The sequence below is a fragment of the Apium graveolens genome, chromosome 9, assembly GCF_009905375.1.
Source record: "Apium graveolens cultivar Ventura chromosome 9, ASM990537v1, whole genome shotgun sequence".
In the NCBI taxonomy this organism is placed as follows: Eukaryota; Viridiplantae; Streptophyta; class Magnoliopsida; order Apiales; family Apiaceae; genus Apium; species Apium graveolens.
Genome location: NC_133655.1, coordinates 134,377,043 through 134,395,037, shown reverse-complemented (window position 1 = coordinate 134,395,037; position 17,995 = coordinate 134,377,043). Strand labels below are relative to the sequence as shown.

At 35.4% G+C, this 17,995-nt stretch overlaps 1 protein-coding gene across 1 annotated transcript; it reads left to right on the top strand.

Annotated features, from left to right (window-relative positions):
• Positions 1-4,598: 4,598 nt before the first annotated feature.
• On the top strand, positions 4,599-8,177 carry LOC141685593 (protein FAR1-RELATED SEQUENCE 5-like). Its single transcript, XM_074490684.1, has 3 exons — positions 4,599-4,802; positions 5,859-6,096; positions 6,787-8,177. Exons 1-3 carry the CDS (start codon positions 4,599-4,601, stop codon positions 8,175-8,177), a joined length of 1,833 nt encoding a protein of 610 aa, XP_074346785.1.
• Positions 8,178-17,995: the final 9,818 nt, after the last annotated feature.

The following is a 17,995-nucleotide window of genomic DNA, read 5'->3' as shown; positions in this document are numbered from 1 at the left end:
CATGAATACTTGAAAGGGTGGGTTTTGGGGGCGTCACGGTACATTCTTTACAATGCGTTCTTGTGGACCAGAGTTTAAATTTGATTTATAGTAGATTAAATGCCTAGAAGTAATATGATTGTTGTGAATTTGGGGATCAAATTCTTTTTAAGGAAGGTTTTCAAATTTGATAACACTGATTTCTAGAAAAGTTAATTTATAAAACGCCCATTGATTATTTGAGAATATTTGTAAGTCAATTTGTTACATGTTAAGCTGTCGAGCTTACACTTTTCTAATATTTCAGGTTCGTACATTGTGGAAGCTTTTGAGATTAATATGTGAACATCGAAATTTATGCTACGTGATTTGATGCAATTTATTGGATGAGAAAAATTGTAATATTAGAAATAGTTTTTGTTAAGTATAAGAAATTGATTATTGAATTTTGGAGTTGCGTCTCCAATTATATGATTTTGATATAAATATTTGACCGCTACTTTGACTTTCGTGTAATCTTTAATTTATTGAATAAATGTGTTTTTATAAGTATTATATTTAGATTTAATAGTCTGAAAAGTTCAGCCTGTTAACATCGATAAGAATAAGAGTAATCGGGTCCTTTATCTTTCCGACCGAGTCCCATTAATTGATCATAATGGTATCGTGGAAATGCTGCACAAACCCATATATATATATTGAAAAGAAAACAGGATCATCTTGATACTAAACCCGATCGAGCTTGGGATCTTCTTGGAAATTGGAAGATTTAGGAAAGGCGACCAACCTCCTGGAGAGAGCGATGTGCATGGACCAGGTGAGTAGGGATGCAGCCACGTGGGCCGCTTGTCGGGCATGATAGGTAGAGGTATTACACCCTTGTCAAAGGAACATTATGTGATACTCTCGCGTCATACGGCTCCGCCCCGGAATCGGGACAGATACAAGTCAACAACTAATGTGTAAAATTTTTTTAGCTTTTTCGGACTGACCTGTGGTGGGTTGTTTGGTGCGGTATATATTCGGTTGTGGGCTTGGATGTTATAAATGGTAATAGAGATCTACCCTTCCGGAAGTGTAGAGGCACTGTCCGGTTTCCGTATGTGTTTGTGACATCGACGAGGATGTCGTTCCTATAAGAGGGGCTATTTGTAACATATCACATCAATAACAATAAGAGTAATTGGGTCCTTTAATTTATAGATACAAATAAACAACTAATGTGTACCAAATTGCTAACTTTTTTGGACTGGCCTATGATGGGTTGTTGGGTTCGGTATATATTCGGTTGTTGGATTGGATGATATAGTACGTGAACTTGAATAAGAAGGGGGTGAATATTTTCTTGATTCTTTTTGTGTTTTCCTTAAATCTGATCAAGATAAATGTTATATCAACTTGAGATCTCTATGTACGTTTAAAAAAGGGAATGAAATACGAACATTCACAACCATGCGTTTGTAAAATACAAAATAATTAGAGAGGTCAAGTGTTTTACACTCCTAAACTCTTGAAAACTCGGATACATAATATGCAAAAACAAACACGGCTATGTGTGTATATATATAATTATTTTAACTCTACTTTGTATATTAAAAGGTCATATATAAAAATTAAACATTTATGCGGATCATAATTTAATGATCCAAATTAATTGTTAATAAATTAATGTAATAAAACAGATCGATACTACACTCTAAATTACTAAACATCGTACTTCATGTAATAAAATATTAATATGTTTACATTTAAAAATTAATATTTACTTTGAAAATAATAAGTTGTGTACTTACTTTTAAATTTTTATTGGCTTACGAAGTAACATAACTTTTTTATGTATATAAATTTGAAAGAAATATAGAAAATAAATTTAAAAATTAAAATTTTAATATAAAAATATGTCTCGGTCCCGATTCAATCCGGGTTTTTCCGGTCCGGTCCCAAGATCAAATATATAGTCAGTCGGGTTCTCGGTCCTTAACTTTAAAAAAATCAGATTTTAGGTTGTCCGAGAAGGTCCGGCCCGGTCCGATTTTGGACGACAAACCTTTCTTTAGATTTACAGGGCAACCCTATCGGTGATACTTAAAGAATTATTTACTCCGAGGAACTTTTTTAAGTTCGTGAATTTTGTTGATATTAAGGTGTTTTAAAATTTTAAAATCTCACGTAGATTCATGTTATTGGTTTTGACTAGATTTTTTCATTAACTTACAGATTTTGTATTCATATTTTTCAAGTCTTTGCAAAATCTTAAATTCAGTAAATTTTTATAATTTATTTGGATATTTTAAATTCTGAATTGAATGCACTTCTTTATATTTTCTCAAATATTCACCCGAGGCTTGATAAATAAAAACCGAAGAAAAAAGTTGGTTTGGTGTTGAAAAAGAAGTATTATCTTATTTCTTTCTGGAGTTCAAAAAACTTAGGTATCTTTTATTTTGTATTATTTTTAAAATTTGATTCTAAGAATTGAATATTTTATTCTTCTATTATTTATATATATAGTACAACAACAGGGGGGTTTGATAAACAATTTAATTCATATGATGATTATGCCCCTATTTAATATCTTTATAATATTTATTTCATATTTATTATCACAATTAATATTTGTTAGTTGACTATTAATATTTATATAATACTCCCTTTTTTTATTTGTAACTTCGACTTTTGCACACATTTCAATGTGTTTTGACCGGCTAGTTAAAATTATCATTCGTAAAATTTTCTTTTTGTAAATAAAAGTAGACAACTTATATTTTAATTCACAAAAATAAAATTTTTAAAATCATATTTCTAACTAGCCCGTCAAAACACATTAAAATACGTGCAAAAGTCAAAACGACGAATAAAAAAACAAAGGGAGTATTTATTGCTCACAATTAATATATACTAATTGACACATCATTAATATCTATGTAATATTTATTTCACCTCAACATTCATTTATTAAAACTTATTAATTGTTGTATAATTAATATTTGCATACATGCATACATTAATACATACATAAATACATACATACATACAATAAATATATATATATATAAATCAGTACATGCATACATATACATACATACATACATGCATGCATACATACATACATACATACATACATACATACATACATATATACGTACATACATGCATACATACATATACATACACACATACATACATAAATACATACTTTTGTATTCTTATTTTTCATCAATTTAACATCGTCCTTACACATACATACATATTTATTTTCACAATTAATATTTATTAGACTGTTAATATTTATATAATACTTGTTGTTCACAATTAATATATATGAATTGACGCATCATTGATATATATATAATACTTATTTCACCTCGTCATTCATTCATTAGAAATTATTAATTGTTATATAATTAATATTTGCATACATACATACATTAATATATACGTAAATGCATACATATAATACACGTAAATGCATACATATAATATACATATATATACATGTATATATATAAATTAATACATGCATGCATACACACATACATACACACACATACACACGTATATACACACATACACATAAAAATATATACTCATATATTTTTATTTGTCATCAATTTAACATCATCCTCACACATACACACATACCTACATACATACATACATACATACAGACACACATACACACACATACATTCATAGATATATACTCATATATTTTTATTGGAAAATAATCGGGAGCCAACGTGGGTTGGGGGGACAGCCAGCCAACCCACAGCAATGAAACATTGCGGGGGAAAGCAATATTTCAATGCGGGTCTTGCCTTCCGCAATGAAACATTGGGGGATGTTTCCATGCACAGGAAACATTGCGCATTCCGCAATGTTTCATTGTTGGGCCGCAATGTTTCATTTTTGGTTAGGCTCCCAGTTTTTAATGTTCAAACTGCCCCTCTCTTTAGCTTATTCTAATATTTAACTTATTTATATAAATATAAAAATAATATTAATGTTCAACAGTAATTAATTTTTTAAAATATGTTAACATTAAATATAAGTAGTATTAATATATTAAAATATTATCAATTTTAATAATAAATTTATCAATTTAATTTTTTCGGTACTTTTTCTTTAAATTATCGTATGAATAATTTTAGTTTAAAAAATAATATTATTAATTTTATACTTTTTAGTGAATTGAGTTATTTTAGTTTAAAAAATTTATCAACAGTCAAACTTAGTTTTTGTGCAAAACTTATTTTTGTGCCAATATTAATAAGAATTTTAAAATTCACAAAATTAAATTTGGCACAAAAAAAATTTTGCTGAAAACATTTCATTTGACTGTTGAAATTGCCGCAATGAAACATTGCGGCAGTTGAATTGACTGGTCAATAGAGCAGAAGCTTGACCGACACACCGCAATGTTTCATTGCGGCAATTTCAACAGTCAAATGAAATTTTTTCAGCAAAATTTTTTTTATGCCAGATTTAATTTTGTGAATTTTAAAATTCAGATTTTCACCTATAAATAGTCCTGCCTCATCTCATTTTTTTTCAACATTCTTTTCTCTATTTTCATTCTACATTTTCTCTTAAACATTATCTTCTCTAATATCCGAAAAATGGTTTTCTACTACGATTTTGACAATAATAAGGTAATTATAGATGGTGTGGCTTACGACGGGCCCGAAGGAGAGGAAGACATGGAAATAGCTCTCCTCCGTATTCAAATGGCGCTTGAGCGCAAGAAAAAAAAAAAGAAAATGAAGCTAAAGCGAAGGCGGAAAAGTCGAAGAAAAAGAAAGACGACGATAAGGGTGATAAAGGTGATTCTTCCAACACCGTTAAAGTTTGATCATTCTCGTCGACATAAAATGTTATTATGTATTTGTTTTGAAAAAATATTTGAATGTACTCCATTTATATTTGAATGAAATAAATTATTTAATGTTTTATTTTTCTTGTACTTGTCCAATATATTTTATCAATTTTAAATTATAATAAACAAATATAATACTAAAATTTGAAAATGTGAAAATCTAAAAAAATGAAAATTTATCGAATTTTCGTTATCTATAAAAAAATATAAAATAATTTAGCCCCCAAAATGTTAAACATTTCTTGGTAACAAAATATATATAAATACCGTATTTTATTTAAGAAATAATTTTTCTTAATTATTATAATCATTATATTTTAACATCCATATAGTTGGTTCGTCAAAATTTGTACTTTACAACTTACACGTCAAGAAATATCATTTGATCTATTATGCAAAATTTTCACAAAACTATGTAAAATAGTTGCATATTATAATTAAGTTACTCTTATAAACATTTATATTTTCAAAATAACATTCAACATATTAAATGAAATATAATAAGTCTAGAAACTATTTTTTTATAATTTTTTTTGATTAATTTTCTAATTTTAAAGAAAATAACAAAAATAAACATCCCAACCGCAATGTTTCATTGCGGTGGACACTTCCCCCCGCAATGAAACATTGCTGGGTTACGTTGTAAAGTTTTTTTAAACTGCAAATATTTACAGTTGTTGGCTTGGGGGTTTGTACAGTGCCGCAATGTTTCATTACGGCCATCGCAATGAAACATTGCGGGCGTGCATTTAATGCACACACCTACCTTAAAATGTCTGTATTTTTGAAACATTGCTGTTTCACTGCTTCTTAACATTCTGCTCAAATTTATTCTTCTGAAAAAAGGGTAATTATTCAATATCCATGGCTTCTTATTTATTTGATTATTCAAGTTCATCTAGTGATCATAACGATTTTAATTATGTTACCCCCCACACAAAAAATAGGGTTTATCGTAAAATCTTTAATGATGATGAAGTAATAGATGTTGATAGTATTGAAGATAAAGTTAATGATTCGGGGAAGCGAAAAACGCATAGTGATGATGATGTTGGTTTCGGTTGGAAGAATCACGATGTTCACGGATTCCGATAATAGTAATGATTCTTTTAATGGCGATGATGATGATAAAATTAATGATGAAAATTTTATTGGAAATATGAATGATGTAGTTCCTTGTATTGGTATGATGTTTGATTCGTTGGATGAAGCGGAAAGTTTTTATCGAGGTTATGGTCGAAGTATAGGGTTCGAGATAATTATTCGAAGTAGTCATAAGCATTCAAGAAATGGTGGTATATCGTCACGTTTGTATATATGTTGAAAGGGTGGAAGATTGGGCCCAAAACCCTTGGAAGTTGAAGATAGGGCTAAAAGGGAAACGACCTCGAGATGTTATTCCTCGAACTTGTTGTCGTGCTCGTATATGTGTTGCTCACAAAGTAAGCTCAAATAAATGGGAAGTAACCAAGGTCAACCTGGAGCACAATCATATTATGGTTATATCGGATAAGGTAAATTTCATGCAAAGATCACGCAACATAGATCCGTTTACCCGATCTTTGATTGAGTTATTCAACAAATCGGGTATCGAGACCCGGAAAGTGATGAATTTACTTAGTGAGACGTGTGGTGGTATTGAAAAAATTGGTTTTTCCGCTCAAGACGTACGAAATGTAATACGTGACATTCGAAGACGGGTTTTTGATTCCGGTGATGCGGAGTGTGGATTGGTTTTGTTACGAGACTTGCAAAAATAAAGTGATGGCAATTTTTTCTACCGAGTGGATGTGGATGAGGAGAATCGGGCTAGGGGTTTGGTGTGGGTTGATCCTCGTTCGCTTAACGCGTACAAGAATTTTGGAGATGTGTGACTTTCGACTCGACATATCGGACTAATAGGTATGACACGCCTTCTATTCCAATTACAGGAGTGAATCACCACTACCAAAATATTTTATTTGGATTTGCACTTATAAGGGGCGAGAAAGAGACTACTTATAGATGGGTTTTGAAGACTTGGTTGGAAGCGGTCGATAACAAGCCACCTATTACCATTATTACGGATCAAGACATCGCTTTAAGTAATGCCATTTCCGAGGTTATGCCTAACACCAACCATACATATTGTACGTGGCATATTAGTAGCAAGTTTCCCGAGAAACTATCTACTTTGTATACTCAATACTCGGAGTTCAAGACGGATTTTAATGCATGTATCTACAATTCATTGTCACCAACGGAATTTGAAGGTAGGTGGGAGGACTTGAAAGAGAAATATGATCTTGAAAATCACAATTGGCTAAATGATATGTATGCAATTAGACGACAATGGGTTTTTGCTTTCACGAAACAACATTTTGCCGCCGGTATGACTACCACCTCAAGGAGCGAGTCTATGAATTCATTTTTTGATGAGTATGTGAAAGCATCGACCGGTTTGAAAGAATTCATTGAGAATTCACAAAAAGCTTTGGACTCACAATATTTACGGGAGGTTCAAGCCGATTTTGACACCGAGTACAAGGAAAGGAGACTATTCTCTAACTCGTCAATGGAGATACATGCCTCCAAGATATACACAAAAGAGATGTTTAAGCGATTTCAAAAAGAGCTTCAAAAAAGTCAATCTTTTGTTGTGAAAAGCATGAAAGGTTGTGGAGATTATCTTTCAAAGATGTATTTGGTAGAAAAGTCCACCTTGCCGGAGATTAATAGAAGGAATTTTTTCTTGAAGGTTTCCATCGACGGGAGTTATTCTTGTACATGTAAAAAATTTGAACATTCTGGGATGATTTGTAGACACATGATCCGTTACCTTAACAAGAAACAAAAGATGATGATACCGCCAGATCTTGTAACAATGAGGTGGACAATAAACGGAAACAAAGTTGCGGGACCTCTACCGTGTACCCCTGGGATGCTTGGTAATGTTGTAGAATCTCAAACGGCAAGATATAGTGGATTGTGTAAAGCTTTCCAAGTTTTGTCCGTTGTTGGTAGTTGCTCCGTTCCGCGGTACAATTACTTGATGAGCGTGATCAAGAGAGAAAAGGAGTATGTGATTAAGTCTTTTCCGGGAGAAAAGAGAAAGACAAAAATAAATGAGGACTATGAAAGTGATGAAGAAGATGATCCATTATTAGATCCCCCAAGGTCACAAACAAAAGGACGTCCAAAAGCGGGTAGATTCAAAAGTGGTATCGAGACGTCAAGTTCAAATAAACAATTTCGAAAGTGCAGTTTTTGTGGGGCGAGGGAAGAAGGCCATGATAGAAGAAATTGTCCCTCGAGATTATTAGGAAAAAAAGGAAAAAATTGATTGTAATTTCTTATCATGTACTTTGAAATATTAATGAATTTTAATTAAATATTTTCAATGTTGTTAATGTTAGTACTTGTTGCCATTATTAATAATCCCAAAAAAAGAAGTGACTCCAAAAAAAAATTTGAAAAAAAAGTTATTTTTGAAGATTTTTTTTTCCAAAATTGGGCAGAAAGTTTTCTGTAAAACAGAAAAGGTATTATATAATAAATAAATCATTTGCAAGTGCAATGACCAATCTGCAAATTTATGCAAAACCCAGATTATCCCCGCAATGAAACATTGATGCATCCTCAATGAAACATTGCGGCATCCGCAATGAAACATTGCGGGCCTAAACTGGGCTTTGCCGAATTTTGCATATTGGTCACTGCACTTGCAAATGATTTATTTTTTATATAAAACTTTTTCTGTTTTACAGAAAACTTTCTGCCCAATTTTGGGAAAAAAAATCTTCAAAAATAACTTTTTTTCAAATTTTTTTTTGGAGTCACTTCTTTTTTTGGGATTATTAATAATGGCAACAAGTACTAACATTAACAACATTGAAAATATTTAATTAAAATTCATTAATATTTCAAAGTATATAATAACAAATTCGGCATGACCTCTTTGTTTTTAAGTTAAACTTTACCTGTAAAATAAAAAAACCGGCATGACCTATTTATTTTTAAGTCAACCAAAAACCTGTAAAATTTCAAACCAAACCAAACTAAACTTAAAAATGAATGGCCTTGACATGCCAACTACAAACAAACCAAACCAAACTAAACTTAAAAATGAATGGCCTTGACATGCCAACTATAAAAAAAATAAACCAAACCAAACTAAACTTAAAAATGAATGGTCTTGACATGCCAACTATAAACAAACCAAACCAAACCAAACCAAACTTAAAAAAATGGCCTTGATATGCCAACTACAAACAAATCAACTAAAATAAATACATCTAACCAACCAAAATAAATACAACCAATCTAAATAAAATACAACCGGGCAAAATATGTACAACTAACTAAAGTAACTACAAGTCACTAATCAAATAACAAACTAGTGTCTCGCCTCTCTTTGTCGAATGCCCCACTCAGAAATGTGTCTAGCAACCCCTTTTGATAACTCGTGCGCCATCCGATAGCGAAAAGTCTATACATCAACTTTAGGGTTCCACACAGCTGATGGCAAGGAGATCCCGTTGAGCATAGCGTCCATGTACTTGGATACATACACACCACAATCATTGCCACCATCTTGCTTGGGTCGAGCATCAAGACCATGAACCCGTGTATATTTCAATGGAAATCGAGATGGATGCAAATAATTGAGCATATATGGGATCAACTTTTCCTGCAAATAACGGGAAATGAACCTAACAAGTCATTATTTAATTATTAATCTATTTAAAACTACTGGTAGGGAATTAAAGAATGATATTTCACGGGAAATGAACCTAACAAGTCATTATTTAATTATTAATCTATTTAAAACTACTGGTAGGGAATTAAAGAATGATATTTCACGGGAAATGAACCTAACAAGTCATTATTTAATTATTAATCTATTTAAAACTACTGGTAGGGAATTAAAGAATGATATTTCACGGAAAATGAACCTAACAAGTCATTATTTAATTATTAATCTATTTAAAACTACTGGTAGGGAATTAAAGAATGATATAGTTACCATAATGTAATACTGGAAGGGGTGAGCGATGTTCCCTGTTGTGTCTTTGTCATCCCTAAGAGGATCAATGTTTAGCACTCTCATTTTGTTGAGATTAACAACAAACAAGAACCAATGAGAGCTATCACACGTGGGGAAAAATGCAAAGTCACAAAACTGAAGAGGCAACCTACCCCCCTTGTTAGCATAATCTCTAAAGAACCTCTCCATTGACTTCTTGGCATCACCTTTTAGGGTACTCGGAGAAGCCTACAATTACAAGTCAAAAAATAGGTTAACATTTATACAGCATAATTGATATCTGTTTATAGAAAAGCAGGTTGGAGCATTGCTATTTGTTTAATATAGTACCTTCAAGTTAGGACAAAACTCAAGTGCCATCGCCATGAAAAAGCTAGGAGCAATGAAATACCTCCTGGGCTTGAAACTTTCAGTTCTGGGAATTTTTTCCCATTTTTCCCAGAGTTTATCCTCTCTAAGTCTCAAGAGCTCACCATAGGCATTGAGAACATCATCCTCCACCCAAAACTCTGGTCGCAAAGTTGTTACTTGGCTATGTGTAAGAGGATAAGTAATGCCCCACTCACTGTGATCACGCCAAATGTAATCAACCTCTAAACTCCAGAAATGCCGATACAACCACCTCACTTTCCGATTTTTTAGTGGCCTTGTCATATCACCACGCCGCTCAGGACCACCTCGTTTCGCCGCATCCTCCGCCAAATCTTCAATTGAGCCCATCTACAAAATAAACAAAAACACAATTAGTATATTTGGAACTAGTTAATCTAAGGCCATTTACTTTAAAAAAGAGTTAAGAGTTATTACATCAAACATGTCCCGTAGCTCACTAGGAACAGAAGACTCGCCTATGCCCAAATGTACATATGGAGTGACAAGGGAGGAAGAGGCCTCTAAAGATTCTGGAGTAATAGGCATCTACAATCCATAAATTAAGTACACATTTAACACTTAGTTTAATCCATTTATAACTAGTTGTAGGGAATTAATCCATTTTAATCCCATTTAGTTGACATAGTAGGGAACAAATAATACCTTTAGTGGAATAGGTTGAAATGTCATAGATCTGTGGAATGGTGTTGGAGTAGTATAATCAACCTGCAATTGGAAGCCGATACATAAACATATTCAACACACGAAGCTAAAATATTTTAGGTGCATAGAATGACAATATTTGTTAAATATTTGTACCTGAGGGGGAATGGATACAGGTGTCGGAGCAGTGGTGGGTGGAACATCAGCAGGAGATTGAACCTCAACCTGCAATTTGAAGCCGATACATAAACATATTCAACACTCGAAGCTAAAAATGTGTAAGTGCATAGGAGGACAATATTTGTCAAAGATTTGTACCTGAGAGGCAATGGATACAGGTGTAGGAGCAGTGGCGGGTGGAACATCACCAGTAGACTGAACCTCAACCTGCAATTACAAGCCAATACATAAACATTATTCAACACAAGAAGCTGTAAATATGTAAGTGCACAGGAGGACAATATTTATAAAATATTTGTACCTGAGGGGGAATAGATACATGTGTAGGAGCATGGGTGGCTGGAATATCACCAGTAGACTGAACCTCCTGCAATTACAGCCGACACAGACATATTAATTGAAGTTCTACGATGCATAAAATGAAAGCTTTTGTTAGAAATTTATACCTCACGTGGACGTTTAGGGGGGACAAGTACTGCAGTATCCTCCTCAGGACCACCAGTCTCATCCTGCCATTAATGTAAATTAAAGACACACAGGTCATTTACATATTCAATAGACGAAATTAAAAAGATCACAAGTTCGTGAATGATAGTTATTAGTACCTCACGAGGACGCTTCTGAGAGATAGGGGGCGCTGTCTGTTGTGAGCTACTAGGAGCTGTATCATGAATGTCTACCTCACGTGCATCTCCAGCAGGAGGCTGACGCTCAACAAGAGGCTGCTGAATATCTTTCGGTCTAATGAAAGCGGGTCTACTGTATCCAAGACCCTTCCACTCAGTCATTACCCGATCATAATGTGCGAGAAAATCGGGAATGACATCAAAGAACCAGCTAGGAGGGCCGCGCATGTGGATCATGTATGTCATCTTCATAGCACTCTCTAACTACAAATAAATAACGATAATCCATTTTACAAGTAGTTGTAGGGAATTAACGATAATTAACGGGAAATTAACCTAAATAAGTACTTATTTTCATTTTTAATCCATTTTATAAGTAGTTGTAGGGAATTAATGATAATTCACGGGAAATTAACCTAAATAAGTCCTTATTTTCATTTTTAATCCATTTTACAAGTAGTTGTAGGGAATTAACGATAATTCACGCGAAAATAACCTAAATAAGTCCTTATTTTCATTTTTAATCCATTTTACAAGTAGTTGTAGGGAATTAACGATAATTCACGGGAAAATAACCTAAATAAGTCCTTATTTTCATTTTTAATCCATTTTACAAGTAGTTGTAGGGAATTAACGATAATTCACGGGAAAATAACCTAAATAAGTCCTTATTTTCATTTTTAATCCATTTTACAAGTAGTTGTAGGGAATTAACGATAATTCACGGGAAATTAACCTAAATAAGTCCTTATTTTCATTTTTAATCCATTTTACAAGTAGTTGTAGGGAATTAACGATAATTCACGGGAAATTAACCTAAATAAGTCCTTATTTTCATTTTTAATCCATTTTACAAGAAGTTGTAGGGAATTAACGTTAATTCACGGGAAAATAACCTAAATAGTTGTAGGAAAACAGGTAAAGACTACAATTGGAAACAAGTGAAGAATACCATACCGCATCACCCATCATCCGTTGAGGGTACCAGTCATGGGGCTGTATGATATCGCCCTCAGGGGGTACACAACGAGCGATCCTCATCTTACTTACCCGTCTATACCACTGCATATACTCGGCGAGAGATACAAACCCGCCCTCAACAATCTTCGGCCCGCCCGTAGCCACATAACTCTCCCACTCGGCAACATACTACTGATGCATAGCAAGACAGTGAGGCCGCTGAAAAGAAGACTGTCTCTCCAACCTCAGAACAACGTGGTCAAACGGATCATCCGGTATATGCTGGCACATCCCAAACTGTCTCAGTACCCTATCAGAATACTGGTACTCAATGATCTCAAATGCTACCAGCGGGATACGACCAAGAGCCATATGATGGCACACCGGGAAATGAGTAGCATCAACATCATCAGGATTAGCCTCTCTCTCGTAAAGTCTGGCATACGGCTGCCATGTCACCCAGTATAGCTGTAAACTGTCCAAATCACCCCGGTAGTTACGTGTATGGTGGTGGGGGTTTACTCTACTAACCTTCACTGGCTCGGCCCACGCGCACACCCTTGGCCACCGAATCTCCTGCTGAGGCGCAATCTCCGGCCTCCCGGGTGCCAATCTCTCGTAAGCCCACAACATCAATAGCAGACTACACCCGTTAAAGGTGCGAACAGACCTATCAGCCGACAAAGTCAGTGATCTGTACAAGTGTGCCAAAACAGCTACACCCCATGCATAATCACGAATCTCCGACTCCTCCATCAGCAGCTGCATATACCGGGGATGCACCACGTCCCGCGAAGATGTAGGGAAAAGCACGCCTCCAATAATAAATAACATATAGGCCCATATATGCACTCTGCACTGCACCTCAATCTGAGCAGCATCCATATCTCTGGTATCAGCTCTCGCCCTGTACCGGTTCCTCAACTGGTTAAAATGCAGCCCATCCTTATAGAACTCCCTGCGCTCCTGCTCTGACATAGACGGATCCTCCCAGTTCTTCATGAACCACGCCTTCAGGTGCTCAAGCTCGCCCTGGGTGAGAGGACGGCCAGTAACTGGTAATCCCAGAATCATATAAACATCCTCCAAAGTAATAGTCATCTCCCCACACGGCAGATGGAATGTGTTAGTCTCTGGCCTCCACCTCTCAATCAAGGCCGTAATGAGTCTGATGTCATTCTGCCGAACCACCCGGGGGTTGCCGAACGCCCCAAAACCATATGCATCCAACAGAGCCTGTTGATCTGGAAGTATATGCCACTCACCCATCCTCGCTGTCAGCTGTCTAACATCTACGGTATTCCTATCCCCGCCCTCCCAGATCAGACTGCTAATATGGCGATCCTGCATAGTCAGCAAAGATCGATCAAGAGGTCCACACTCCATGTCCATAGTATCTGCAATATTTTAAACCAAAAAGCCCATCAGTACAACTCCAAACAAACAGTAATTAAGAAAAAGAAAACAAACAAATGCGTGAAAATATCATCTCAACACAATCAAATTATTACAACACATGTTTTCTAAATTTTTAAGTGTACTACTTTGCACGTAAATTCACATAAAAATTAACAAAAACTACTGTATATTTTCCATTTTTATTCGAATTATTCACTCAACAACAAGTGCAAACAATCCGGAGTTCGTCCCTCATTTAATCAGAAACATATATACTAATATGTCATCTATCAATTTATTTGTGTTTTAGAGAGTTCTTAGCCGTTGAATAGAAACAAATATACACGAACTATAACTTGAAAAATGACCTTAGCTTCTCAACCTAATTTTATACGCCACCATAAAACTTGCAAGTACAGATATGGAAGCAATTACACAACATATGTTTGCATAACACAAAAGATGTGAGATTTTAAGTTATATTTTAGAAGATACAATTGATTAAAGGGAACGACTAATAGCATTCAGTTAGAAGCAGCCTAGCTACTAAGAGATGCAAAAAATTAGAACACAGTGATGCAGACCATTTGAACTCCAACACAGAAGCTTTTTCTTACAGATCCATAACTCTTCTACAAAAACTTATCAAGCATTCCATCAACAAAAACTTTCTTTACATCACGGATTCATAACTCTTCTACAAACAGAACAACATCATAAAGATCCCAAGTACAATCAAATAACTGTCTTAATAGTCAATTTATCAAGCTCCTTACTGTTAATTTCTTTCATAAATCATAGCCAAAGTAGTATTCATAAATCATAGTCAATTTATCAAGCTCCTTACTGTAGTATTCTTTCATAAATCATGTATACAAGTTAAGATTCTCTATCTTGATGTTCTGTGTACTAGTCTTCTTCTTCTTGTTCTGTTTTATTTACTACTTTCCGTTCAATTTCTTACCACTATTCCCGCCTTACCATTAGTTGTAATAAAATGCATAGTATCCGTTTTTGTCCAAAGTAGTATACATAAAATTTCACATTTTACGTGGTATTCTTCTTAGTTACTCCCTCCGTCCCTCCCTTCGTCGATCCCGACCAAATTCAAAAAAAAAAAAGAGAAAAGAAAAAAAAAAGGAGGGAAAAATTCCTGGAAAATTACAGAAATTAAGGATAAATCCCAGAAAATTAGGATAAATCCCAGAAATTAAGGGAAAAATCCAGAAAAATTAGGATAAATCCCAGAAATTAAGGGAAAAATCCAGAAAATTAGGATAAATCCCAGAAATTAGGGAAAAAAATCCAGAAATTAAGGATAAATCCCAGAAAATTAGGGAAAAATCCCAGAAATTAGGGAAAAAATCCAGAAATTAAGGATAAATCCCAGAAAATTAGGGAAAAATCCCAGAAATTAGGGAAAAAAATCCAGAAATTAAGGATAAATCCCAGGAAATTAAGGATAAATCCCAGAAATTAAGGGAAAAATCCAGAAATTAAGGGAAAAAATCCAGAAATTAAGGATAAATCCCAGAAGTTAGGGAAAAAATCCAGAAATTAAGGATAAATCCCAGAAATTAAGGGAAAAATCCAGAAATTAAGGATAAATCCCAGAAAAATAAGGAAAAATCCCAGAAAAATTAGGGAAAATTCCAGAAATTAGGGAAAAATCCCGGAAATAAGGGAAAAATTCCTGGAAATCAAAATAATTCCTAAATAAAAGGAAAAATTCGTTGTAAACGTGTAGGTCGCTCCACACTTTACGGAAAAACGAAACCCTGTAAGGGAACAAATAGACTTAACTTCTGCGAAACCTATTCAATGTTTCCCAAAAGTTGGGGGGCAAATGATAGGGATAAATAAATTATGATTGTATAATTAAATACTGCATTAATTGTACAAGCTGTGGGCTGCTAGGCCCAATAATAAGATGTATAATATTCAGACCAGAAAGGTTAAGCCTGATGGACCAGATCAGGCCTGGTGGAATAAAAAAGGCCCAAAAGCCCTGATTATTAACTAATTTCGTAATTAATTAATAAGGGAAAAATCAGCTATTGAGAAGAGTCCCGATAAGGATATAAATCCTTATAGATTAGCCTCAAGGGGACCTAAAAGGATAAGGAATCAGCTTCCTACTTCCTAGGACTCCTAAGTCTATCCTAATTCAGAGGCTTGTCCACCAAGTCTCCTATACCAAGTCCAATTCAAGGACTCCCACATCTATATAAGGGGCCTCACCCCACAATCAGAACTACGTTTTTTGACTTGATCCTTGGCAATCAGCAAGGTACGTAGGCATCTTGTTAAGGTAGATTGAGTCACGAAACACAAGAGCAGTCAAATCGAGCCTTGGAGCTCACGTTCCTTAGTATTAAATACAACAATTATATATAGTAGTTTTAATCCATAACATTTGGCGCCGTCTGTGGGAACAAACGGAACAACAACCATGGCGAGAACACGGAGAACAACCAGCACTCTGGAGGAGGGAACACCATCAGGGACAACCCAGGTGATTTCATCAACCGTGGAGGTTCCTCCCCATTCAACTTATGCATCTACTCAGGGGGAAGCCCAGACAGGGGCAACTCATCCTCAGCCACAAGGGATAACTCCCCCGACTATTCAAGGTACGAATCCTCAAGTTCAACAAATACATATACCTGTGAATTCTCGACCCGTCGGGTATGAATATTCAACTATTGTTACTACTAACCCCCCTTATGGGATGCCCCTTCACCCTGAGGTTGGAGGAAGTGGATATGCTGGGCGAAGCGAAGCACGAGGGCGGTCGCCCCCCTATATACGAGGTTTGGATCCTATCCCTGAGGATCGGGAATTTTCTGGTCCATACACTGAGAGAGACTCCGAATCTTCGGATGATGAAGTGGCCCCGAGAAGGAGGCGTCCTGGAAAAGAGCCAATGGCCGATGGAAGGCAACGCCCCCAAAGCACCCCAGGGGCGAATCCCCAAGAAGTGCAGGAAAAGATCAGGGCTCATGAGGCTGAAATCCAAAGGCTGAGGCGTGATTTGGAGGCTCACCAAGCCACCAGACCCCACATACCTCTTAGGGGGAGAAATCCTCCTCCTATCATAGACCTGGATGGTCCGGTAAGAAGAAGAGCTGCTGTCCCAAGAACTGATCCAAGCAATCTCCTTCCCCTTGGAGATCCTGATGATCCAACTCCACCCTTCACAGAAGAGATAATGAATGCCCATATCTCAAGAAAATTCAAGATGCCCACTATCAAAGCCTATGATGGCACGGGAGACCCCGCTAATCATGTTAGGACATTCTCTAATGCACTGCTGCTGTAACCCGTGAATGATGCTATAAAATGTCGGGCCTTCCCTCAAACCCTGTCGGGTATGGCTCAAAGATGGTACAGTCGCCTACCCCCAAATTCTATTGGATCATTCAGAGAATTAAGTCAGGCTTTTATTAAGCAATTCATCAGTGGAAGAGTCCATGAGAAAAGTTCAGCATCTCTTATGAGTCTTGTGCAGGGAGCTAAAGAATCCTTAAGAGATTACCTAAATCGTTTTACAAAGGAGGCTTTAAAAGTCCCAGACCTTGATGATAAGGTAGCCATGATAGCACTGCAACAAGGAACTAGGGATGAGTTTTTCAAGATGTCTTTGGCCAAACGACCCCCTGAGAGCATGTTGCAGCTCCAAGAGAGGGCAGGGAAGTATATCAAGGTTGAAGAAAGTATGAGGAAGACCGTAGTAAGTAATGAGCCCATTGGAGGTAAGAAACGAAAAACTGATTTGGAGTATATCGCTAAGGATAAATATCCTAGAACTGAACAAAACCCTGATTCAACCCCCAAGAAGGGAGGACCTGGGCAAAAGTTCACTGAATACGCTAAGCTGAATGCTCCCAGAAGTCAGATTTTGATGGAGATTGA

Coding starts and splice junctions, on each gene's coding strand:
- LOC141685593 (XM_074490684.1), top strand. CDS start 4,599: ATGGTTTTCTACTACGATTTTGACAATAATAAGGTAATTATAGATGGT. Junction 4,803..5,858: donor CGACGATAAGGGTGATAAAG/GTGATTCTTCCA, acceptor ATAGTATTGAAG/ATAAAGTTAATGATTCGGGG. Junction 6,097..6,786: donor TTATCGAGGTTATGGTCGAA/GTATAGGGTTCG, acceptor TTCCAATTACAG/GAGTGAATCACCACTACCAA.